At 32.8% G+C, this 26,476-nt stretch overlaps 1 protein-coding gene and 1 pseudogene across 1 annotated transcript; both read right to left on the bottom strand.

Annotated features, from left to right (window-relative positions):
* Window positions 1-753: 753 nt before the first annotated feature.
* Window positions 754-5,861, bottom strand: LOC107641595 (quillaic acid 3-O-glycosyltransferase CSL1). Its single transcript, XM_088498336.1, has 7 exons — window positions 5,196-5,861; window positions 4,739-4,831; window positions 3,744-3,845; window positions 2,946-3,158; window positions 2,172-2,274; window positions 1,557-2,083; window positions 754-1,331 (listed from the first exon to the last, which is right to left on the bottom strand). The coding sequence occupies exons 1-7, from the start codon at window positions 5,781-5,783 to the stop codon at window positions 861-863; spliced, it is 2,097 nt and encodes a 698-aa protein (XP_088354462.1). The 5' UTR covers window positions 5,784-5,861; the 3' UTR covers window positions 754-860.
* A 16,247-nt stretch (window positions 5,862-22,108) lies between these two features.
* LOC148543484 (uncharacterized) lies at window positions 22,109-24,072 on the bottom strand (annotated as a pseudogene).
* Between the last annotated feature and the right edge of the window lie 2,404 nt (window positions 24,073-26,476).

Genomic DNA, 26,476 nt, shown 5'->3' with positions numbered 1-26,476 from the left:
ACAAGGGGATGTCTTTCGTTATTGTTTGTATTTTGTTTTATTTGTTTGTTTTTAGTTTGGCCGACTTGGTTGCTCCACTACTATTGTGTTAAGCTGTTTGCTTTCAAAAAAAAAATTTTATTTTCTTTTTCATTTTCCGTATGACATCAATAATATATATAAATTTTAAAAATAACAAATGTTAAAAACTAACATTTTTCTTTTATATTTGTCTTGCATTACCAACACTAACCAATTTTCTAATTTTTCATTAAAGATATTGGTTATTTAATATTTCTCTTTCACTAACCAAATGTTTTAAAAGTTTTAAATGTACTAAACTTGATATCTTTTAATCATTTCCTTTCCTTTTTTATTATTGATACTGACATTTACTGCATACTTATATCATATAAACCCAGCATCTTGCTAATTCTTAACCATTGACATTTTTATTATTGTTATTCTTATTTATTCATGAGTTGTGTTATTTAATCTCTGTCCTCATCTGGGAAGCTCCCACTTTAAGGCACACCCCACTCTCTTGGAGGTTCACCCTTTCCTAGTTTTCCTCTTCATCCATGCACATATTAATATTATCTCACACTCTTAGTGACTTGATTGAGCGTCGTCAGAGTATCGTTTTAGAATGTACAAATTACCTTGTTAGATCACCACTCTTGGCTACCAGATAACCTCCATCAACAATACAGAACATCAAAGCACTAGTAGTGTACTAGTGTACGACTATGTAAAAGAAATAAGACATTCATCTAACCCCCAACAACGTGGAATATAATTGTTTTTTCTCAAGATACAAACACTTATTGTGCAATTCTTATTATATAATCATAGAATAAGCCTACTTATAAAGAAATTTACTACCCACTCTTGCTTTTCATTGTTATTATCCCCTCAATAATGGGATAACTAAGAACTAATATATAGCTAAGTAGGAAAAGTTGACCGAACATGTCCTCAAAATCTTTGACATTGAGTAGTCTCCATAATCCCCCAAAGAAACAGACAATGTTCACTATAAGAAGCACAACCAATGGAGACATGAATAGTGCTGCGCCTTGGAAATCAAACTTGCCCTGCTCATATTTCTTAAGCTTCTCTTTGTCAATGGCCTTGTTTGACAAGCTAAATTTCACCTTGTTTAATCCTAACCATTTCTTGGTTCCATCTATTAGTGCAAATAAGCTGCCAGTAACCGACTTTAGAATCCAAATTCTTTGTTCATCCCACCACATTGCCACAGAGCCATCTCCAGAAAGGACCTCAATCAGATGTTGAATTTGGGTGGATACATGAATCGTTGCAAACACTACGAACCATGGATCTGTAACCTGTACCACAAAAAAGAAACCAGAACATGCATGTAACTTCAAGTCATTGAGATTATTTAATGGCCATCAAGGAAAAAAATTGTTCCATTTAACTTATCATGTCACCACTTAAGATTTCTTTCTGCAAAACCAAAAGTAGGCAAATTTTAAATTTAACTAGACCCAAAAAAAAAAAATAAAAGAGAAAAGAAATTAATAAAAACTAGCAGTGAGTAGGCACTTTACCTTTGGAAATAGGGGAATTCCTTTGAAGAAGCATACTTGAGGAACAATGCCGTAAAGGATGAATGCAACAGCATACATGGATGACATGGTCATGAAGCAATAAGTGAAGGTATGAATGATGGACATTCTGGAAATGCCGTAAGTGAAAGGGCTGTATTTGGACACTCCGAGCAAGCAAAGTTCAGAGAGCCACTTCACCAACTGAAGCATACCTTCCTTTATGTCAGTTGGGGCACATCCCAAGAAACACGGCCTTTTTGGGTACAGATAAGCCGATTTCCATCCTCTGCAGTGCAGCAGATACCCAGTTATTGTACTCTCCAACAAGATCCCGTACGAGAATCCCACCTCTGTACCCCATTTTGTGTTTGTCTCATAGGAACAGGAGGCAACCACTTGAGCTTCTTGTAAAATTGCATCTCTTGGAACATTCTTTTTGGGATTTTGCTGCCCTCGAATGACCTTGAGCGATTCTATGTACATGCTAGATTTTCCGAAGTAGCTTTCGGCATCCAGCAGATACTCATCTGTCATTATTGATCAATACAATCTCATTTCACCGTCTTATTATAGTAAAGAATTTTTGGATTGCACCACATTAATATTTGTATGTACCTTTTTGGTTTGGACTTCCAAACAATAATGCACTTCTGTACAAGTAATTGCCGCTACCAGAAAGACCTGGTCCCCTGAGTCCATCCATGCCTTGCCACATTGTCTTCAAGAATTCACCATATTTCATCACAATCAGAGAGATGATAGAAAATAAAGAGAAAATCATCAATTTAGTCCCAAAAATTATGGTGTTGAAAAAAAAAAAAAAACATCCTTTGACAATATAAACAACTAACGATTAACAAAATGTCCTCCTTGCTTCTTAAATTTTGGGATATATTTTGTGAGATACTATCGTGTATTGATAGTTGATACCACGCAGACATGCGAATTTGAAATTCTAACAAGAGAATAAGACATGACATATAAATAAAATATAAAATATTTTTATATAAACTTGTAATGATGTTTTAATATTTTATTGATATTAAAATATAAATTAATTTTTAAATTATTTTAATAATTATTAATAGATACTATTTTTAAATATATTTTAAAAATATATATTATAAGAATATATATTAAGAATAAGATTGGATAAATGATAGTACTTAAGTATGTCTAAACGTGTTCGAAAATTTTTTTTTATTTTTATTAAGACGCGTGTTGATTATTGACATATCTGATATGTGTTCGACCTGCGAATACGACAAGAAAATGTCCACATATCTAACTTGATATTATTTATCTTCGGAGGCTAAGTTGTTAATGTTACGGTCTTTCGTATAACAAAAAAATAAGTAAATAATAAAAGATGGGCTTAGCTTGGTTTACCTTAAAAGCAGTCCTGGATTGGTTATCATAAATGTCTTTCTTGCTAAGGTTGTGGAACATTTGAGGGAACTGGACAAATGCAGTATATTTAGAAGTTTCGGTATCAAGAAAGAAGCACATAGCTTGTTTGGCAGAGGACGGATCGTTGCAATACATATCACAATCCACTACAAGAACATAAGGGCCATTGCTAATTAGACCTGAGACTCTGAGCTGCAGCACCACACAAGCAATCATTAGAATCTCAAAAAAGATAAGGATAAAGTATTAAATTGATTTTTTATGTTTAGGCGTAATTCTGTTTTGATATTTAATGTTTAAAATGTTCTATTTGAATTAAAAAATTATTTAGTTTTAACGTAGTTTTACTCTGAGTTCGAAATTAAATAATTAATAAAATGTCTTAAGTGACAGTAGTACAAGAATAAAGTTGATAATTTAGAGAATAAGTACAAGTTCTAGAAGTACAAAATCAACAATAGATATATCAATACATTTATTTATTATTCTCTTTAGTTTTATAGAAAATATTTCATTTAAATTGTAAAGAAAATGATAAATAAATGTATTTAATGCATTCACTGTTGATTTTATGCCTCTAAAATTTGTATTTATTCTTTAAATTATCAATATTGTTCTTATATTACTGTTACATAGGACATTTTATTAATTATTTAACTGATCTCACAATAAAATTACATTGAAGCTAAATAATTTTTTTTTAAATTCAAATAGAATACTTTAAAAAAAATAAATAAAAAACATGGATCGAATCTTTTGAGACCGGCACATGCATACCAATGTATTGAGAGCTCCTCCTTTGAATTTATGAGGAAGAGATGGCCTCCTTTCACGAGACACATAAACAACAAGCGGTGTTTCTGGCTGTTCATTTATAATCTGAAAATCGAGAAATGTCATCATGATTAATAAGATTGATCTTGTAATAATTTTTAAATATATGAATTTATTAAATAAATTTTTATTTATCTAAATATTTTTTTTGTGAATGTTACGGTGTCTAAAAAGTTATGTTTATTTATTAAAAATAGTTAAAATTCAATATTTAATTTAAAAGATATAAAAATAAATCATTTAAGAAAAACAAAATTTATTATAAAAGTTAAGTTAGACAAAATTTAAGTACCAACTCATAATTAGCCATATTTTTCTATGTTGAAATAAAGTCAATATGCAACTTCATTATTTCCAAGTCTTCAATATTTAAAAATAATAAAAGTTGGAAAAAAAAAACAGTAAAAAACAAATTTTAAAAAATGATTTCATTTCATTCTTATCCTATGTATAGAGAAGAAGATTCTTATTATTTTAACAACATTTTATTATAATAATAATTAATTTTGTAATTAGTGGATCCTACCATTTCAAAAGCAAAATCCAACAAAATAGATAGAGTTATGTTAAATAGTTGAACACCAAGTACTTTCTATACTCAAAAGTAAAAATTTCCAATTTTAAGCTCCTAATCTCTTGCTTAGAAGGTTACTTCAGTAACCAAATATAGTTGTTACGTTCTGTTCTGTTTTTTGCTCCCTAATTCGACGACCAAAAAATAGTTAATAAAAAATAGTTAATGTGTTACTGTATATACAAAATAAAATTTAAACTTCTATCGTTTATTTGAACAGAGTAATAAACTAATACTATACCAACTTAAATGAGTTTATTTTAAAATATTTTATATTAAAATAGAATTTCTATTTAGAATACTCTTTTTTATTTTTTCATCATTTATCTTAAAGTACTCCTAAATATGATTATTTAATTCATACCTCGATATGAGATGATCTATTCGTCACAATTTGACAATTTTTAGAGTCTGAACTGAATTTTTCAATTTTTTTTTGCATTTTTTCATATTTAGCCTGCAAAATAAACAAAAAGTATTAGATATCAAATAAAAAATATATTAATTTTGCATTTTTTATATTTATCCCGTAAAATAATCCAAAAAAAATTCAAATATCAAATAAAGAAAAATATAATATCCTAAAAGGATAGGTTAATAAACTCTTTCTCAACTTAAAAATTCTAAGTTATAGAATTTTCATTGACACTTAATATTTTTCTTGTATCAATAAGATAAATTATAAATATTTGTTTAACTACGTGGTGGAAATTAAAATAAAAAAAAATTGTGCATTATTATGTTAATATATTGACTGATGAGCACTATTGAGTACTGATGTAAAAGTTGTTGCCCTTGGGTCTAGCTCTTGTATAAGTTACCTTAATGTCATTGTGCTCTGTCATGAACTCGTGAGAACGAAGGAGATGGTCATCCTCCCCCATAGGAGAAAAGAAAACTTTGGGGCACCTTGACTTAATCCCATATTTTTTGCAGAACGGAAGCCAGTAAGACCGGGCAAATTCACAAGCCTCCTTAATGCCATATAGAGTTACTGGACATCCACCGTCATCGGACAGATACACTGCAAGTTTATTGCTGGGATAATCCATGGCAATAGCTGAGATCACAGTCTCCATCACCTCTACAGTTGGCTCCTTTTCAGGATCGAGCGTACACACAAAGATGTCAAGACCAGGCAAATTCTCATCCTTAGGCAATTTCTCTGTCATCACTGACCTTGACACAGGGTGCCACCGGAATGCTTGGTTAAAGAACCACAACACACCAAGAATTAGTTCAGCTACGGTGATGAGAATCCATGGTAGAGTAGTAATATTGTTTTGGAAAATTCGGGTAAATCGATAGTAAAAGATGAGTAGTACAGCCACCAAATGAAACAGAATGTGAAGTCTACTCAGAGGTAAACATGATTGGACAGTCTCAGTATGCAATGTGAAGGTAGCCATGTATGCCTCTTTTGTTAGTCTTTACTTTGAGTCCAATAATCTATTACAGTCTTATTCAGATATAAATAAGCAAATAAGGCGAATGATCAAAAGAGCAAACTTACATTAGAAAACAGTACTCCTTCCGCAAACCGCGAGGAGCACGTTATGTTATTTAAAAATAACTCGTGGAAAGCATTATGCGTGAGTAGTCTTTTTTTTAATTGAATCTTTTGTAGAGTTGAATCAGCAAGAAAATAGTAAAAAATTATTATTTTTCATAAAATGTCAAATATAATAATTTATATATTTAGTTTAAATTTTTTATTTGAAATATTTTAATAATTATTTCAACCTAAGGTTTTAAGAATGAAAAAGTTTTTTAAGTATACTTTTAAAAAACTACATCAAAATCAATGTTTATTTGTGTAAGATACAACTCTGGTATTTTTAGTGTTTTTGTCAAACTAATACTATCTTTTGATGATTTGTTAAGGGATTTTTAAATTTTAGGAAATGTAATTGAATTGTCAAAATAAAATTTATTTTCTAAAGACAAAAAAATATATTTAGTTAGATTTATTTTCAGAATTCTTTTTCAATATAAAAAACTAATATTTGATATTAAATAATAAAAATATTTTAATTTTGTTGATCCACTATAAATAATTTTATAAATTAACCAGCTTTATTGTAACGAATTAATTAAAAAAATGTTTTAAAATGATAATTATTGTGACCGGTTAAATTTTATATTTACACATAAAATGATATATTATTATTTTAAAGTAATTGATGTATACAAGAGGTTAGAGGCAAAGTCATGGCGGAGTTTTATTGGGCACTCAAATATTTTATAAAATAATTAGTAGTAATGTATATGATATTTTTTGTCCAATTGATTAATTAATTTTTGTTTTTTAACTCAACTATATATATGAACATCTAGGTTCAAATCTATTCACGTTACGTTGTATTTTATTTTTGAAAAACATTCTCAAAACAATGAAATGATATTTAGACATACGTTAATAATTCAAATTTTTTTTTATAAAAATATGGTAATACTAAATTTAAAAATAATCAACTTAATAAGTAAAAATATTTTATTTTATAAATTATACATAATAAAAGATATTAAACTACTCTTATATTTCTTTTATATTATAGAAGATGGAAAATATATAATAAAAGACATTTTAAAAAAATAATTTGAACATTAAATTCTTCTCAAGTATAAATTAAATAAATAAAAACATAATTTTTTTTTCTTGTCTATTGCATCGATGATTGAAATCAATCTCTTCTTTAGTTCCATAATTATTTCCTGTCCAAATGGAACGCTAAAGTTTTGAGACTTGGTAATTTTTTTTTTATATATTTAATCTAATATTATTTTATTTTTTATAATTCTTTTGATTAAATTTTTTTTAGATAAAGATATTTAAACATTCAATATTATTGTAATTTTTAATATTTATTATTCTAACAATAATTTTTTTAAATATTTTTTAGTTCATATATTTTAATTTTCCTATAACTGTAATAATGAAAAATAAAAAATATAATTTAAAAAAAACTAATATTCAAAAATAATAAAATATAACTTCAACAATAGTTATATTTATAATTTTTTATTGATAAAATTATTTATTTATTTTTATATTTGTAAAAATTTTTAAAATATTTATATTTTTAAATTTTATTTAATATAAATGTTATGTAATTTTTTTGTAAAAGTTTTTTTCTTCTCAAAATTTTTCTTCAAGTTCCATCACTGAATAAAGTTTATGAAAATATTTAAACGAAGAAGAATAAAAAAACAGTAATAGACTCAGAAAATTTATATAGGGGAGATATTTATAAGAAGAATGAATAAGTTTTATTTAACTATATTATTTAGACATTTAGAACTATAAGTATACTAATTTAAACTATAAAATGATATGTATTCATCAATTTACACATGAATTTTGCCTTTTATATTAGTAGTTAAATTTTAATATATACGTACCATATGGCTATTTAAAATAATAATTATCAAATTTAAAGTTACATTAATTTTTTCAAAATTTTTAAATATGAGTAAAGTATCGTTTTTGTCCTCAACGTTTGGGAAAAGTTTCGAAGTTGTCCCTAACGTTTGAATCGTCTTATTTAAGTTCCTAACGTTTTAAAATTGACTCAATTTTGTCCTGCCGTTAGGAATCTATTAACAGAATTGATGGCGGGACAAAATTGAGACGATTTTGAAACGTTAGGGACTTAAATAGAATGAACACGTTGTGGACACATTTATCCTTCCAGCCATCAGCGTGTAGCGTCGTTAAATGATTGAAGTGTAATTATGTCGAGTGTGTGAATTTTCAGGTGTATTTTTGTCCCTTCTTCCTTAAAAAAATAAGGAAAAGTATAGGATACCAACATATTATTTGCCAACTTATTACCAATAATAATTAATTATTATATTTTAAACACATGTATAAAGAGACATATCCAGAAAATATATCTATAAAGACACTTCTATTAAACACAGTCATAAAAAAGACATTTTTATTAGACACATCCACGAAGACACTTCCATTAAATATAGTTATAAATAAGAGTTGGTAGAAGTTGGCAGAAATGCTGTTGGTAACGTAGCGGGACCGAAAAAATAAACACGAAAAATACTGTGTCCGCCGGAGTGTATAAATGATATACACGCGTGACTCATTAAATGATTGAAATGTAATCGTATCCAACATGTAAACTTTCAGGTGCACTTTTGTCCCTTCTTTCTACTTATATATTTGGAAATAAATCATACCTATTGTTGTCTTTCAAAAGTCCACTAATTATTTATATATTTCAAAATTGGTCCCAAGAAGAGTATCCTATATTACAAGTTGATCCTCAAGTGTCACAACCTAGGTGGAAGAAAAGTTAATAAAATTGAGTTAGTGTTGTGATAAGAATTACGATGTGGATGTCCATTTATTATGGGCGACTCACACATTCTCAAAACTGATTACATTAAAAAAGTTTAAAAGTGTAAACATTTCACCTCTATAAATAGTGAAATGTAATTGTACATTCGTACACAACAACAACATAAATAAAAGCACTTCTATCTCTTTTCTTAAAAAAAAAAGAGTACAGTCTCCCCCTCATGTCGACATCATTTAATATCTCGAAATCGACGCATTCCAACCTGATGTACCAATCTTTTAAAAGAGGATTCTGGGAGTGACTTTGTAAATAAATCTGCCAGATTGTCACTTGAGCGGATCTATTAGACATCAATTTTATCCCTTGATTTTGAAGATCATGAGTGAAAAAAAATTGGGAGAAATATGTTTTATTCTATCACCTTTGATGTATCCACTCTTAAGTTGAGCAATGCATGTTGTATTATCTTCAAACAGGACAGTTGGAGCTATCTTTTGATCAATCAGTCCGCATGATGACAGAACATATTGGATCAAAATTCTGAGCTAAAATCACTCGCGACTAATTTCATGTATCGCTAGTATTTCAGCATGATTAGAGGATGTTTCCGCAATCATCTGTTTTGTGGACCTCCATGATATAGTTGTACCACCATATGTAAACAGGTATCCTATTTGAGATCTCCCTTTGTGTGGATCATACAAGTATTCTGCATCTGCATATCCAACTAGCTGTGACTTGGATCCATAGGGATAAAACAATCCCATATCAACCGTTCCATGAAGATATCGAAATATATGTTTGATTCCATTCCAATGTCTTCTGGTTGGAGAGGAACTATATCTTGCTAGTAAATTCACAGCAAATGATATATCGGGTCTTGTATTATTAGCAAAATACATTAGTACTCTAATGGCACTAAGATATGGAACTTCAGAACCAAGGATATCTTCATTTTCTTCCTTAGGATGGAATTGATCCTTTTCCACATCCAAAGATCTTACGATCATTGGGGTACTTAATGAATGTGACTTATCCATATAAAATCTCTTCAAGATCTTTTCTGTGTATGTTTTTTGATGAATAAAGATCCCATTTTTTGTATGCTCGATCTGCAGGCCGAGACAAAATTTAGTCTTTCCAAGATTTTTCATCTCAAACTCTTCTTTTAGAGTTTTTATAATTGTTGGAATCTCTTTAGAAGTTTCAATGATATTTAAATCATCAACGTACACAGTAATTATAATGAATCCAGATGCAGATTTCTTTATGAAAACACACGGGCAGATATCATTATTCTTGAATCCGTTTTTGGCCAGATACTCAGTAAGACTATTATACCACATTCGTCCATATTGCTTTAGACCATATAAAGATCTTTGCAATTTAACTGAGTATAATCCCTGTGAATATTTATTGAATGGTTTAGATATCTTTAGCCCTTGAGGGACTTTCATATAGATATCACGATCTAATGAACCGTATAAGTAGGTTGTCACCACATCCATTAAATGCATATGCAGTGTTTATGATATGCAGGTAAATTGACCAAATAACGCAATGTTATTGCATCCACTACAGGGGAATACGTTTCTTCAAAATCTATACCGGGCCTTTGTGAAAAACCTTGTGCCACAAGTCGAGCTTTGTAGCGTACAACTTCATTTTTCTCATTTTGTTTTCTCACAAATACCCATCAGTATCCAACAGGTTTTACATGTTCTGGTGTACAGACTACAAGTCCAAAGACTTCACGTTTTGCAAGTGAGTCTAACTCAGCCTTCATGGCTTCTTCCCATTTTGACCAATCATTTCTTTGTCGACATTCTTCGACTGATCTTGGCTCAAGATCCTTACTTTCATACACGATATTTAATGCCATATTATATGCAAATATTTCATTGATAGTTGTCTTATTTTGGTCCCATTTCTCTCCTGTAAAAACATAATTTATCGAGATCTCGTCATTTTCACAATTTTCAGGTACCTAAACGTCTTCTAGCGTTAAAACTATATCTGAATTTTGGACAACTGTAGGTGTGTTTACTATGTCTTTTTCAACAGGAATAGTATTTACCTCTTTTCTCTTTCGAGAATTTTTGTCTTTGGAACCAACAGGCCTGCCACGCTTCTGGCGTGTATTTGCTTCGGTGGCAATTTGACCGACTGGGACATCAATTCGAATTGGGACATTTTCCACTGGTATATAAGATTTGGTTATCCTCTTTGTATCGAAAAATGCATCAGGCAATTCATTTGCTATTCTTTGCAAATGTATAATCTTTTGAACTTCTAGTTCACATTGCCCTGATCGAGGATCTAAATGCATCAACGACAATGCATTCCAATTAAGTTCCTTTTCAGGAAGCTTATTCTCTCCCCCTAATGTTGGAAATTTTGATTCATCAAAATGACAATCTGCAAATCTGGCTTTAAATACATCTCCAATTTGTATCTCAAGATACCTCACTATAGAGGGAGAATCGTATCCAACATATATCCCTAATTTTTTTGGGGTCCCATTTTGGTGCGATTAGGTGGTGCAATAGGAACATATATCACACACCCAAATATTCTTAAATGGAAAATATTTGGCTGCTGGCCAAAAGCTAATTGCATAGGAGAGAACTGATGGTAACTCATTGGCCTCAAACGAATAAGTGCTGCGGCATGTAAAATAGCCCAAACTGAGATTGGGAGATTAGTTCTCATTAGTAAGGGTCTAGCAATTAATTGGAGGCATTTAATTAGTAATTCTGCTAACTCATTTTGTGTGTGAACATGAGTTACTGAATGTTCAACACTTATTCCATTAGCCATACAATAAGCATCAAAAGCTTGGGAAGTAAATTCACCAGCATTATCCAGACGAATTGCTTTGATTGGATTTTCTAGAAACTGTGCTCTTAATCGAATAATTTGAGCAAGTAATCTCGCAAATGCCAGGTTGCGAGAAGATAATAAGCACACATGTGACCATCTCAAAGATACGTCTATTAGGACCATAAAATATCTAAAAGATCCACATGATGGATGAATAGGTCCACATATATTGCCTTGAATCCTTTCTAAGAATTCAGGGGACTCAAATCCAATCTTTACTGGTGATGGCCTTAAAATTAACTTCCCTTGAGAACATGTAGCACAACAAAATTCACTAGATTTAAGAATCTTCTGGTTTTTTAGTGAATGTCCATGGGAGTTTTCAATAATTCTCTGCATCATGGTTGTTTTCGAATGACCCAATCGATCGTTCCAAGTTATGAATTCATTTGAGTTAGTAAACTTCTGGTTTACAATGGCATGTGATTCAATTGCACTAATCTTGGTATAATATAACCCAGATTGAGAGTGTGGGTAACTTTTCTAATATAATCTTCTTATTTGAATCATGAGTTGTGATACATAAGTACTCATGATTTTCTTCATTGATTGTCTCAATATGATATCCATTTCAGTGAATATCTTTGAAACTCAATAAGTTTCTTAGAGACTTAGTAGACAATAGTATATTATTTATTATAAAATTTATTTCTTCGGGAAACAAAGTTATAGCTCCTCCAGAGCCTTCTATCGCATTGCCTAAGCCAATAATAGTATCAACATATTCTTCTTTTGGCACAAGATGGGTAAAATATATATTACTTTTGAGAATGGTGTGCGAACTTGCACTATCCACAAGGCAAACATCTTCACTATATGTCCTTGTCATTCTCTTCAAAGACAAATAATAATAAGATAAGTAGAAATATTTACGCAGTAAAATCATTTTCTTGTTTGAAAATATTTTTCTAAGAAGTATATTAAAAATTTTATTATTATTATCTTGGCACATTCAGTCATTTTAAAATTCATAAATATCATATTTGAAATTCAGATGCATAAACAATAAAACTTAACAAGAAGTTTTTTATATTATTTATTTACATGAATACTTAACAAACATACATATTAAACTATTCCATCATTGATCAAATGACCAATATTTTTTTCAGGATCCTCAAAGAAATCAGATACATCATAATGAGTGGTGGAATTTTCAACAGCATCATTTGAAACGAAATTCGTTTCCTTTCCTTTGTCATCCTTTTTCAAAGATGCTTGATAAAGATCGACTAGGTGCCTTAGGGTACGACAGGTACGCGACCAATGGTACTTTCCACCACAACGGAAATATTTATCTTCTGTTGATTTATTTTGCCCAGTGTTTCTTTCTTTATCCCACTTCTGGTGAGATCCTTTCTTATGAACATAATTCTTATTCCTTCCATAATTTTTCTTACTACCAAAACCTTGCCACTTAGGAACGTATGAAAGAGGGAGGAAAGGGATAATTGATATCCAACAGATCCGATCAAGTGATAATCTGACAGATTTATTTACAAAGTCACTCCTAAAATCCTCCTTTAAAAAATTGGTACATCATATTGGGATGCGTCGATTTCAAGATGTTAGATGATGTCGACAAGAGGGGGAGACTGTACTCTTTTTTTCTTGAATAGGTTTTTTTCTATTGGATTTTTCTTGACAAGGTTTTTAATGAGGTAGTCCCCATCACAAAGGATAGTGTACTCTTTTTTCCTTGGTCAGGTTTTTTTCTATTGGGTTTTTCTTGACAAGATTTTTAACGAAGCAGTTCCCATCACAAAGGATATTGTACTCTTTTTCCTTCACTAAAGTTTTTTTCCATTGAATTTTTCTTTAGTAAGGTTTTAACGAGGCATAATCCTGAATGGTCATCTAAGGGGGAGTGTTGTGATAAGGATTATGATGTGGATGCCCATTCATTATGGGCGGCTCACACATTCTCAAAACTGATTACATTAAAGAGGTTTGAAAGTGTAAACATTTCACCTCTATAAATAGTAAAATGTAATTGTACATTCGTACACAGCAACAACATAAATAAAAGCACTTCTCTCTTTTCTTTCTATATTCTACTAATACAATATCAATATATCATAATAATATTGGTAAATATTAATATTAGTGTCTTCTATTTATACTTTGTTATTTTTATTTTATTATATCTTCCTCATTTATTTATTTCACAACAGTTAAGATATACTTTTGAGTAATATCTCAAATATTTAAAATTTGTGCTATTAGACAATTTTTTCCTCAGGAAAATTAATTAGGAATTTGGCCCTAACCCTCTTTATTATAAGTTAAGTCTGTTTTAAAAAAGGAATATTGTTGAAATTAGGATATCGTCTTCAACTTCTTGCTCTTTGTGCAAGGGTGAGTTGCACCTTCGTCGCACATCTTCGTTGTAGGTAATGGAAAGCGGAGGTAGCATGTCGACTCCAACCCGGCGATGAGGTGGGCAACTTCTAGTGAGGAGATGAGTGTTGGTCGCATGACTTGCTTCACGAGGGGTCGAGTAAAAAAAGGAGAACACCCTAAGTGCAAGTGCAGGACGTATGCTATAATCTGCAGGTCTCACACACTGAAAAACTCGAATAGCCTGTTCTTTAGATATTCACTTCAAGGTATTATTAGTATTTTGGATTGTTGAAGCAATGACATCATTAAAAATGGTAATGATTTTTATGTTATTGTAAATGCAGGAAAAACAAGATCATTGCATTCGACTGATTTTATGAGATATTTGGTTATAGGATGGACAGTGTAGTGAAAGGGGGAGAAGAAATTACTCTAGACTTCAATCATGGATTAGAAGAGAAAGTGAAGCAACTGAAGAAACAGTTGTTGGAGAAGGTTGAAGAGAATCCAATTGTGAAGAGACATGGATGTCTTAGTATTAGCTGTTGTGTTTTGTATGTTTGTGGTTGTTTAGGCATCTCTTTTTGTGCAAATTTTAGTGTAACAAATGGAGGTGAACATCATTAAAAATAGTTAGTATATATTCAAACCACCGCAGCTTCTAATAATATATATCCAGATACAAACTTAACATAATATTTTGGTAGAGTATTGAAATAAAGTGGCTAAGCTTAGTAGCCATAAAAATTATCAAAGGTCTACATTTTTCAACACACAAAAATATAAAGGTAAAAAAAAAAACTAAATCCAAAAGAAGGTCTGTTTCCTTCACAATAACAAACATGTTCTTAAAAAATAATCCAAAAGCATCAAAATAAAACAGACTAATTTAAGAAAGGTTCATTTCTTCTTAGATAGATTCAGTCCTGGTATTGGAATGAACTTAAACATCGTAGAAGTTGTACCACTGCTAGCAATTGCCATAATGCCGGCCACTACATTTTTCTGTGGTTTAGGCCTAATTATTCTTTGCTTTGGATGTCTAAAAGACTGCTGAGCTAGTCCTTCCTGATTACTTTGAAACCAGCTAGCCACATTCTGTAAATGGAAATACAAGATTCATGAGTGTAAGTTATATAAAATCATAACATATACAACCAACCCTATAAAAAATTTTTAGACCATCACATTGGACAGTACATTTGCTGTTGTTGTGGTTGGAACACTTTAGTTTTGACTGCTAGTAGGTCCTAATGCATCAATTTATTGTTACACAAAAACTCAATGGGATGAAACTTTTTATTTGTAATAAATCATATAATTTAGTGTGTAAAAAAGAATATTATAATCTAGATACATCCGTAAATAAAATTTTTATAAGGCATATAGGTCCCTAATAGTATCAAAATCAAGGAGAAAGATCCCTAAGAAAGCTAATTACATGTCACTATACATGCAAGATTAAGATATAAGCAGTATACTAAAGAGTTCATAACAGAGTACAACACATTATAAATTCAAGGTACCTGAGATAAGGAGACTAATTAAGATACTAGCACCTCATGTTGGGTATAATAATTATTTGCCTTTCTTTTGGCCTTTGAAGTTGTTGCTGGGTTAGGTGCTCACTTGCAAGTCTTAGCTTGTGTGCAGACTCTCCACATTTATCACATGTTACCCTGAGGTTTTCTTTTCCTTGGTACCATCTAGTTCATCCTCTATTGGGTTGGACCTCCTTATCTTAACTGGTCTCCCTATTGGTCTCTCAATCTTAGGTGGTATTGAGCAAACTATTCCTGATTTTTTCCTAATAATCCTCACTGTTGATAGGAAAAATGGAGTGAGCATATGCAGCAGTGAAAGAATCCATCTTCTGCCACTTATGCACATAACCTTTAGGCATTGTTCATAGAATAATTAGAATCAAATTAGATCAATTATTATCATTTGTATTTATATAGCGTATCTGTATATTAATTAAAAGATTCTATGCTTTTATCACTTTGATCCTGTTAGCAGCTATATATACCCCTTGTACATTGTACTTTCGACAACACACTCAATAATATACAAATTCTTTCTCTAGTTTAGTCTCTTGTTTCTAACATGGTATCAAGAGCTTAGGTTGTTTTTTTTCCAGAAACAATTGGTTTCTAGCTCCTTTATCTTGTTTCACCGGCAGTACTTTGTCCTCAGTTTTCGACTTCTTCCCAACGCCTTGGTTCGTCACCGCTACCACCCTCACCTTCTCCTCATTGCAAGCTTTCCAATGCCGCCACACTGGCCGCCGGACGCTCCCTCACGCACCGCCAGAAGGCCGGTCACCGCTTCAATGAATTTTTGTTCATAAGTTCGGGTTTCTTTTCCTTCTCCATGCAGCCTCTTTCGTCCTCATTTTGCTCGCCTTCCCAACCTCTTTGTTTATCCTAGACCATCTCATTGTCTTTGTTTCATCCTCACGAGTACAAAGAGCTCCGCCACGCTGTCTGAAACCACTGCACGCGCCTACACGTGCCGCCGAAACATCGCTGGCCGCACCCATTCTTTCTCTGCCCAGAAGCTTCAGCAGCCGTTGGATCTTTGCACAGATCGCACGCTCCACAAGCCTCAACGTGTCGTGCCACAGGCCTCCTAGTAACACGCCCTGCGTGCTACCCGGTCCGACCCGCAACTCCGACCCGTGTCCAGCTCAGCTCCAGCGTGTTTCTTCCCTCCAGTCAGACGCCGCCACGTGTCATCCTTTTGCTGACGTGGCGCTAACGTGTTGCTGACGTGGCAGACAAGTGGGACCCTCCTAAGGTTTTTTGGTGAGCTCTTTCTGATTCTACCCTTTGTTTTTTCATTTTTGCCCCCGAGTTTGTAGTTTCTACCCTTTTTTGCCTTTGATCCTGTTATTATGGAGAAACCAAATGTTTTTCAGCCTATTCCTGTTATCCATAATGGATCTAACTATGCTCATTAGGTTGAAGCTATGCGAGAATTTCTTAAAGGCTGGAAGTTATGGCGACTAGTGATATTGTTTGTCCTGTTAAGCAAACTGGGACCTCCAAATCCAAGGAGGATGATGAGAAGGACTTTGTAGAAATATTGGAAGATTGTGATAGTAAAAATCATCAAATTATCACCTGGTTTTGCAACACTTCTACTCCCGGCATTCATTTACAGTTTGGACGTTTTGAAACTACTAAAGTGGTATGGGATCATTTGGCCAAATGTTACACTATTTCTGATCTCTCTCATTAGTACCAACTGCTAAAAGAGCTTCATAGCCTTAAGTAAGAACGTGGCCAAGCAGTTTTTGATTTTCTTGCTCAGATGAAAATTATTTGGGATCAATTGACCTCTTGTGAGCCTGTTCTTAAAGATCCCATTGATGCTAAGGCATATGAGGATTACAGGAACCAGACACGTCTCATATAGTTTCTTATGGCACATACTGATGATTATGAGCCGGTCAGGGCTTCTCTTCTTCATCAGAATCCCCTGCCTAGTCTTGAAGATGCTCTTTCTCATCTTATGTCTAAAGAAATGCGCTTGGATTTGACTCGTTCTAAGAGTGAAACTGCCTTTGCTGCCACCGACAGAAAGGGCAAAATCTGTCGAAACTATAACTGTCCTGGGCATTCATTCTCCGACTGTCCTCTATTGAATGTCGTAAGTGCAAACAAAAAGGTCACATTGGGTCCAATTGCCCGAAACAATTTTGCCATTATTGTAAGCTCTCGAGTCACTTGATTACTGCCTGTCCTACTAGACTACCATGTTCAGATAAAAACAAGTATCAACCTCGTCCCAAAAACTCTCCGCATGTGCCTACTTCTACTACTGTTGCTGCTACTGACTCTACCCCTTCTACCTCTCTCAACACTCCTTCTGTCTCTCCATCAGACATTGAATCTCCTCTTAAGCAACTTTTCTCTTTTTCTGGTAATACCCTTACTGCTCTTTCCACCCTCCAGGTAATTCTAAATAGTATTTTGATTCTGGTTGTTTTAATCATATGTCTCATTTGTGTCATCTTTTCTCGTCAGTGTCTACCACTACAAATGCACCTTCTGTCAACACCGCTAATGGTTCCCTCCTGCATGCAACACATCAAGGGTTTATTTCACAGTCCAATATTCATCTTCCTGATACTTATTTTATTCCAAAATTGAATTTTAATCTCATCTCTGTCGGTCAACTTGTTGAACTCGGTTTTGATGTCACTTTTTCTATTTCTAGTTGTCGTGTGCAGGATCGTCGGACGGGAAAGATCATCGGGACTAGTTGTAAAGTCGGACGTTTGTTTGAGCTCAAGAACCTTCATGTTCCCTCTACAAATCTCTATGCTGTTTTCTCTCCATCTACTCTTCACTTGTGGCACAGTCGTCTTGCCCACAGCTCCTTAGAAAAATTACGTCCTCTTATGTCTACAGGTGTTTTAGGTCCAATTCAAAATGAGTCTTTTGATTGTATTTCTTGTCAAACTGCAAAACAACCTGCCTTATCCTTTTATAATAATTCCTCTAGTGCTTGCTCTCCTTTTGATCTTATTCATTATGATGTTTGGGGGCCCGCTCCCACCGCTTCTATGGGAGGGTCTCGATACTTTGTAGTCTTTATTGATGATTATTCATATTTTACTTGGGTTTATTTGATGACTAATCGTCATGAGCTGCCTCAGATTTATATTAACTTTGCTACTATGATTCGAACTCAGTTTTCAAAGGTCATTAAAATCTTCAGACGGGATAATGCTATGGAATATCGTGACTCAAAACTTTTAAATTTTCTCGCTGAACAGGGTACTTTTTCGGAGTTTTCTTGTACTGGTACCTCTCAACAAAATGGCAGAGCTGAGCATAAACACCGTCACATTCTTGATTCTGTTCGTGCGATGCTTATTTCTTATTCCTGTCTTGAGCGTGCTTGGGGTGAAGCTGTTCTCACTGCTGTTCATGTTATCAATCGACTCCCTTCTTTTATTCTTGGTAACACTACTCCCTTTGAGTGTCTCTATCATACTCCTCCCGATTATAGTTCTCTTCGTGTATTTGGTTGTGTCTGTTTTGTCCTTCTTCAGCCCCATGAACACAATAAGCTTGAACCTCGGGCTCGCATGTGTTGTTTTCTTGGTTATGGTTCTGAATATAAGGGTTATCATTGTTGGGATCCTATCTCTCGACGCATTCGTATATCTCGTCATGTTGTCTTTTGGGAGCATCACACGTTCTCTAGTTTTTCCTCTTTTGAGTCCATTCCTTCTACTCCATCACCATTTTTTACCAACCCTGATATTGATCTCTTTCCTAGTGATGATACTACAGGGTCTACCTCAAGACCACCCTTCGAGGCCCCTCTTCTTCCGTTTTCTTCATTTCCCAATGCTTCCAAACCGGGACGATGCTCCTGCTCCTTCTACCATGCCTCCTTCCGCCACCCATTCTTTTAGGGTAAGAAATCCACCTCCTCATCTTCTTGATTATAACTGTTTTTCTACTATTTTTCATCATCATGAACCTCGGTCATTTCGAGAAGCCTCTACCAATCCAAATTGGCAGCAAGTAATGCAGGAAGAAATTCAAGCACTTGAAAAGACACAGACTTGGGATTTAGTTGATCCTCCTTCTGATCAAGAAGTTGTGGGTAGTAGATGGGTATACAAGATCAAGACTCACTCTAATGGTTCCATTGATCGTTATAAGGCACGATTGGTTGCTCAAGGTTGTACACAAGAGTATGGTATTGACTATGAAGAGACTTTTGCTCCTGTTGCTCGTTTTACGTCTGTTCGAGCTCTCCTTGCCATTGCTGCGGTTAAGAAATGGTCTCTCAGTCAAATGGATGTGAAGAATGCATTTCTTAATGAGGATTTGAAAAATAAAGTCTATATGAAACCACCTCCGGGATATCCTTGTCCTTCTAGTAAGGTCTATCTCCTTCGCAAGGCACTTTATGGACTTAAGCAAGCTTCTCGTGAATGGTTTGACAAGTTCAGCACTACCATATGCAATATTGGTTTTACTTGTAGCCCTAATTAAAATGCTCTCTTCATTCGTAAAAGTGAATGTGGAGTTGTCCTTCTACTTTTGTATGTCGATGACATGATCTTTACTAGAGATGATGTTGATGGTATATCTGATCTCTAGGCGTCCCTTCATTGTATTTTTGAGATGAAAGATCTTGGTTCCCTTAGCTACTTTCTTGGTCTAGAAGTCATATCCACCGATGATGGCATCTATCTCTCTCAAGCTAAATATGCTTCAGATTTTCTTGCTCGAACCAGACTTATAGATAGTCGCACTAAATCTACTCCTCTTGAGTCTAATGTTTAATTTACTCCTATGGATGGCACTGTTTTGGATAATCCTACTTTTTATCAACAGCTAGTTGGAGGACTCGTCTACTTAACTGTCACCCGACCGGACATCGCCTATCCGGTTCGTGTTCTTAGCCAGTTCTTGTCGGCTCCTCGTACTACTCACTATGCGGCAGTTCTTCGCATTCTTCGCTATGTCAAAGGCACCCTGTTTTATGGACTTCATTTTTCTACCGATTCATCTTTATCTCTTCAGGCGTACTCAGATGCTGATTGGGCTGGTGATCCCACTGATCGTCATTCCACTACTGTTATTGTTTGTTTCTAGGCAACTCTCTCATTTCTTGGCGAGCTAAGAAGCAAACATTCACTGCTCGATTAAGCACAGAAGCTGAATACCGTGCTCTCGCTGACACCACTGCTGAAGTTATCTCGATTCGTTGGCTTCTTGAAGACTTGGGTGCTCCTCAGTCATCCTCAACTAATGTTTTTTGTGACAACCGCAGTGCTATTCATATTACCCATAATGATGTTTTTCATGAACGCACCAAACACATTGAGAATAATTGCCACTTTGTTCGGCAACGTATCCTTATTGGTGCTGTTCGTCTCATCGCTGTTAGCACACTGGATCAGACTGCTAATGTCTTCACGAAAGCTCATCATCCGACTCGTTTTCGGACTCTGTTATCCAAATTCAAGATGGTATCCTTAGCTCCCACTTGAGTTTGGTGGGGATGTTAAGAGAATAATTAGAATCAAATTAGATCAATTAGTATCATTTGTATTTATATAGCGTATCTGTATATTAATTGTAGGATTCTTTACTTTTATGACTTTGATCCTATTAGCAGCTATATATACCTCTTGTACATTGTACTTTCAACAACACACTCAATAATATACAAATTCTTTCTCTAGCTTGGTCTCTTATTTCTAACAAGCATGTCTCCCCTTTTTGCTATTGTAGTCATTACATGCACACAAGGGATGCCTAAAATAACAAGTTTAACCAACCAACCTAAAATAAAAAGCATACTGATAAAATGGAATATATAACTAAAAAATCATTTGTATGAATGTAAAACGTATGCATAAGTGAAAATGTACGTGTGAGTTGCCACATGTTATATGTATAGGTGCTGTTTCTTAAACACACCCTCACCTTTTTCATGTGATATTGAACCTCAAACACATGTCGGGTATCGTCTCCAGTCCACTAAACAGTCCAATACTTGCATTCTTTCATGATGTCTTCCATCCTCTATTGCTGTACGGGAGCTACCACATGTGTGTATGTGCTCAGAACACTCTTATGATGTACTATTTTCCTCATGATATAGCATCTTAACTCCTCTAGCATTGTTAGAATACGCTTTCTTCTATAGTGTAAAATCTTCGCATTCCACACTTCTGTCACATTATTAATGATGTTGTCTAGTTTAGGCCAGTAGCTAAAGTGGGACTTGGTCCAACATCTGGGATCAAACTTAGCAAGGTAAGCCCACGCATCCTCATTTACCCTTTTTTAGTCAATCCATGTTCTCTTTAAACTCATCAAAAGTGATCCTCATGGCACATGCCCAACAACACTCTTCATCTGTTTTCTCTTATATTTGTTGGTGAAGTTCTTCCATATATGCCTTACAGAGTTTCTGTGGTGTGTGTTTGGCATAACCTCTTTCAAAGCAAGCAACAGTCCCTGAAACAAAATTAAACATGCTTTAAATTTCAACAATACATCACAATATAAATTGCTATGTAGAATTATCAATTAGTGAAACTGCACAAAAATTAAATAGTTCACACCTTTTGTTGTTCACTGAAGAAATTTCATCCTTCAACAGCATACAGCACTTCCCAAATCATCCTGTAACAACTCAAGAAACTATTTCCATCTTGCTTTAGTCTCTGAGGGAACAACTACATATACAATCACTTGAAAGTGATTGTTAGCATCTTGAGCTATTGCTGACAGAAGTTGCCCCCTATACTAACCCTTCTAAAAGCATCCATCAAGCCCTAGCAATGGTCGACAACTAGTTGTAACCCTCGTTTGCAAGAATCTAAGTAGACATATAATTTGTCAAACAATGGGGGAGACTATGGGATAGGCTCCATTGACAGAAGGGCTAAAGATCTAGGATTGCTTCTGTGTAGCTCCAGTAAGTATTCTCTAAATTTTTCACATTGTGCTTTTTGGTTGCCTACATACCTCTCCCTTACTATCTTTAATCCCATGTAAAGCATCTTGTCACTAATGATAACATTGTAATCAATCTTGACATGGTCACATGCCTCTGCACGAGTTAGTTTTAGCCGACTAAGGAGTCTCTTAGATAATTTGTTTGCAATCCAGTTTTGGTCAGCCATGTTTCTCTCAAATTTCCTCCCACAAGTGTGCATTAGGTTGAAAGTTTTAATCTGATATCCACATGATCTTGAGTTCCTTGTATAGTAAATAAGCTAGGAACAATCATTCTTCTCATGTTGACAATTATCACTCATTACCTCAGAACTTCCATTAGCATTCTTTTGACTACCATTGTCCTGAATAGCAGTATTTGCCTCATCAAAGTTTACTAGTATACTACTTGCAATAACATCACTTACAACCACTTTGACAGCATTGGCCTCACTTTCTTTTTCTTGAACCTCCATTTCATTGGTTGAAGCAGTCTCACCAGCAGCAGAATCTTCACCATTTTGGTTAGAGCTTCCATCATTGTCTCTCTTGTTTAATGTATCTTCCATTGCCTGTTTTTTAGCTAGTAGTCTTGTTTTGGACTTTTCTTTTTGCACTTCCTTTTCAGCCATGAAACCACCATTTACGCATGCTGCTCTATCCCTTCTCTTATCATTTTTTATGTAGAATATCCTTCTCTCATAAGCTATAGTGTAGTCCTTAAGATCTTTTTTAAATTGGTCCAATATCTTAAACTTCATATTGAGCTGAAATTATACATTTCTAAAGTCTGCATTTAGATCAAATTGAGGCCATTCAAATCCATTTCTCCCTTTATCACTAGAGTATTCAGGAGTCAAAAAAGCCTCTGAATTATACTCAAAGTCTATATCTGACTCATCCCTTGATTCCATACCAATCTCTGAATTATACTAGGCCCATCATTATCATTGGACCTTCGTCCATTCGCATTTGGACTTACAAAACTTGGCCCAACAACATCCTTCTGGCTCCCATGTGGCCCAACTCCACTATTTTTAACATTTTTTTTCGTCACCAGCTCTTTTAGTGTGAGTATTAGGTCTGACATAGAACCTTTTTGTGTGTGAGTGTGTTGTATGGCCAAGAACTCAACACCACTCTTCCTTGTATTATATGTATTGGGGATTTTTTTTCTTGAATTGCTTTTTTTCCTGTCTGACCCTTCTTCCTTGTATCATACTCTTCCTTTTCACTTGAATCACTAATCCCATATCCTAAAGGTGGGAGCTTATATGGCTTATCTTCAGTAGTTTTATAGCCATCTTCTTCACTAAAACTACTCTTAACATTAACTTCATGCTCCACTCCACCATCCTCAATAACCAATTCCTCCACATCCACATTCTCGTTAGATACTATTTCCTCCACACCTTCTAATATCGAATGATCAAAATATATGTGAAATTCACCTGCATATTCATTGATTTTATTATGTATTTTATTCTTTTGCAAGACTCTAATTTCTGTATCTTATTCTTTTGTAAAATTTACTTGTGTATTTATTGATTTTATTTTTGTATTTTTGTAGCAAAATTTTGATTTTAAAATTAAGTAATTTTTGTGTTATTGTTAAAAAATTTTGATATTATTTTTTTATAATTTTTACATGATTCAAAACTCTCCATCTTCCTCCTAATTTTATGCTGCTTCTTCTTTTACTACTTTTTATCTTTTTCTTTCTCATCCTCTCCTTAGTTCATTTTCTCATTATTATTTTTTTATTTCATTCTCTTAAAAAAATAAAAAAGAATTAAGGATGAAAAAAAATAAAAATAAAAAAAACAATAACACCAATAAAAAGAAAAAGTAGAAATAACGCATGAAAAATGAAAAAACACAAAAAAGAAGAAGAAGTGAATTTGCGTACAGATTGTGTAAGTAAATTTTGTTAAATTTAGACCAATTTAGTTGTTAAAAAAACTCGAATATGTAATGAGACTGTTTTTCAACTTTTTTAACGCGTGGCTATTGCCATGCCATAGTTATTGGTGATCGTCGGAAGGTGGCCACCAGCCTTTTGCCGTTGGTAGGTAATCGCCACTAAATATACTACATAAAGAGAAATACATACCTCAGGTATGACACAACTCTAATCCCCTATCTCTTTGACTCTTGATTTGAGCGTTAGAATATTGTTAGAATATTTTTACAGGTATTTGTATTCTTACCACTCATTGATGCCAGAAACCACCTCTCCAGACAAACCTAAGAGTCTAAGACTCGTCTTTCCTTCACCATTTACTCATCCAGGGACGTACTGCACAGTTTCCTAATTAGAATCTTTTTAAATAATTCATCCCCATGATCTATTTTTTATGTTCTTCTAATTTATAAATGTGTTTTATCCAACTTCTCTAATAAAAAAGGAAGAAGAAAAACAAATTGAATACTTTAATTACTTTATTAGGTAATTGTTAGTTAAAAAAAAATTTAGTTGTGCAGCAAAATCAATAAAAATTATCATCATGCATAGCCTATTAGGGATAATAACACCACCTGAACGGCTGGCCTATGGAACCCATCCTACCCCGAAACCCGATCTTGGAGATTGTCTTCGTGATTGGTTTCATTATATATATCACGGTGTAAGGGGCCAAGGCTAACGTGTAGCTGCCCTTTGCCTGTCGCTCCGGTACTTATATAATATATATATAGTAACAAAATTATTATTATTACACTAAAATTAATCAATAAATTCAGTCATAATGTATTTTTATATAAATAATATATATATAATTTTATTTATTTTTAATATATATTCTATATTTTAATGTGTATTTTATGTAGTGACTAATTTTAATTGTTAATTTTAATATATATCTAATATTAATCATTTTTATTTTATATAAAAATTTAATAGAAAATAAATATAAAAATATATATGGTTTTAAATTAGAATCATAGTATGTTGTATATTCATAAATTTTAAAATAAAATAACATTTTGATCCTCAATATTTAAACTAAACTCTAATTTAATTTTTAATATTTTAAAGGTTTTATTTATGTTTTTCAAAAATTTATTATATATCTGTCTATTATCTATTAATTCGATAATCTCTTTTACATTCTGTTTTCAATTAGTAGAAATTCATTATTATTATGAGTTCGAATTCTGACTGAAAAAACTACAGTATATGTCTTTTGCTAATACTATACACATAAATTAAAAGTAGGTAAGTAAGATAATGTTGTAATTTACCTCATCAATTGTTATTTACCTCATCAATTGTTATTAGATCCTACTTTTAGTTTAGAGACTTAAATCTGGTGTAAGAAATTATATTATATTATATTATATTTCATGTGTATAATGTGTTTTTTATTAGTTTAATAAATATTTAATTAAATAACAAAATAAAAAAGTTATATAATTATTTAAAAAATAATCGATTTGATGAAAATTAGTTTTTATATTAAAAAATATTCAATTTTCTTTCTATCAATAAAGTTTTTTTATTCACCATTAATAATTTAATTAAAAAATTAAGAAGATAAAAAAATAGACAAAGTGATCATTTTTTTCATTTTTATTTGTGATAATTAAAAATTTTATTTTTAATATTTTAAATTTTCAATAACTTTTAATAAAATCTTTTATAACGAACTTAACATATAATTTAGGGTACAAGTTAGCAAAATTTTTTTAATTATTATTCTTATATGAATACATTTTTATATGAATTTTTAAATTTACATGAAAAAAAAAATATTGTTTGTAAAATAGAAAATATAGCTATAAAGCCGCATAAATGTTGCTTCAGTTCACAGATATTTTGGTATGGTTCTTCTAGGAACTGGAGTGACCGTGGATCGTACCCTTTGTCTTCAGTTCAAATTTTAGGTTAATCTAAAGCTCTATTATTAATATTCCAACGGTGAAAAAGTTTTAGACTGAAAGGGATAATAGATTTTATACAGGGATATATTAGTCAACAAAAAAAAAATGTAAATGCAAAACAGGAGTTGCTATTTGTGGTTTGGTGTGGTTTTAGCAAGGAAAAGATGCATTGTTTCACTAAAACTTGTA

The sequence above is a fragment of the Arachis ipaensis genome, chromosome B9, assembly GCF_059453495.1.
Source record: "Arachis ipaensis isolate K30076 ecotype BB chromosome B9, ASM5945349v1, whole genome shotgun sequence".
Lineage (NCBI taxonomy): Eukaryota > Viridiplantae > Streptophyta > Magnoliopsida > Fabales > Fabaceae > Arachis > Arachis ipaensis.
The sequence above is the reverse complement of the archived record's forward strand: the minus strand, read 5'-3'. Positions and strand labels throughout refer to the sequence as shown.

Excerpts from the sequence above, each read along its gene's own strand:
- LOC107641595 (XM_088498336.1), bottom strand. The coding sequence starts at position 5,783 with ATGGCTACCTTCACATTGCATACTGAGACTGTCCAATCATGTTTACCT. Across the intron at positions 3,159-3,743 it reads GAGGAGCTCTCAATACATTG|CTCAGAGTCTCAGGTCTAAT; the intron begins GTATGCATGTGC and ends GTGGTGCTGCAG. Across the intron at positions 2,084-2,171 it reads TGGAAGTCCAAACCAAAAAG|ATGAGTATCTGCTGGATGCC; the intron begins GTACATACAAAT and ends CAATAATGACAG.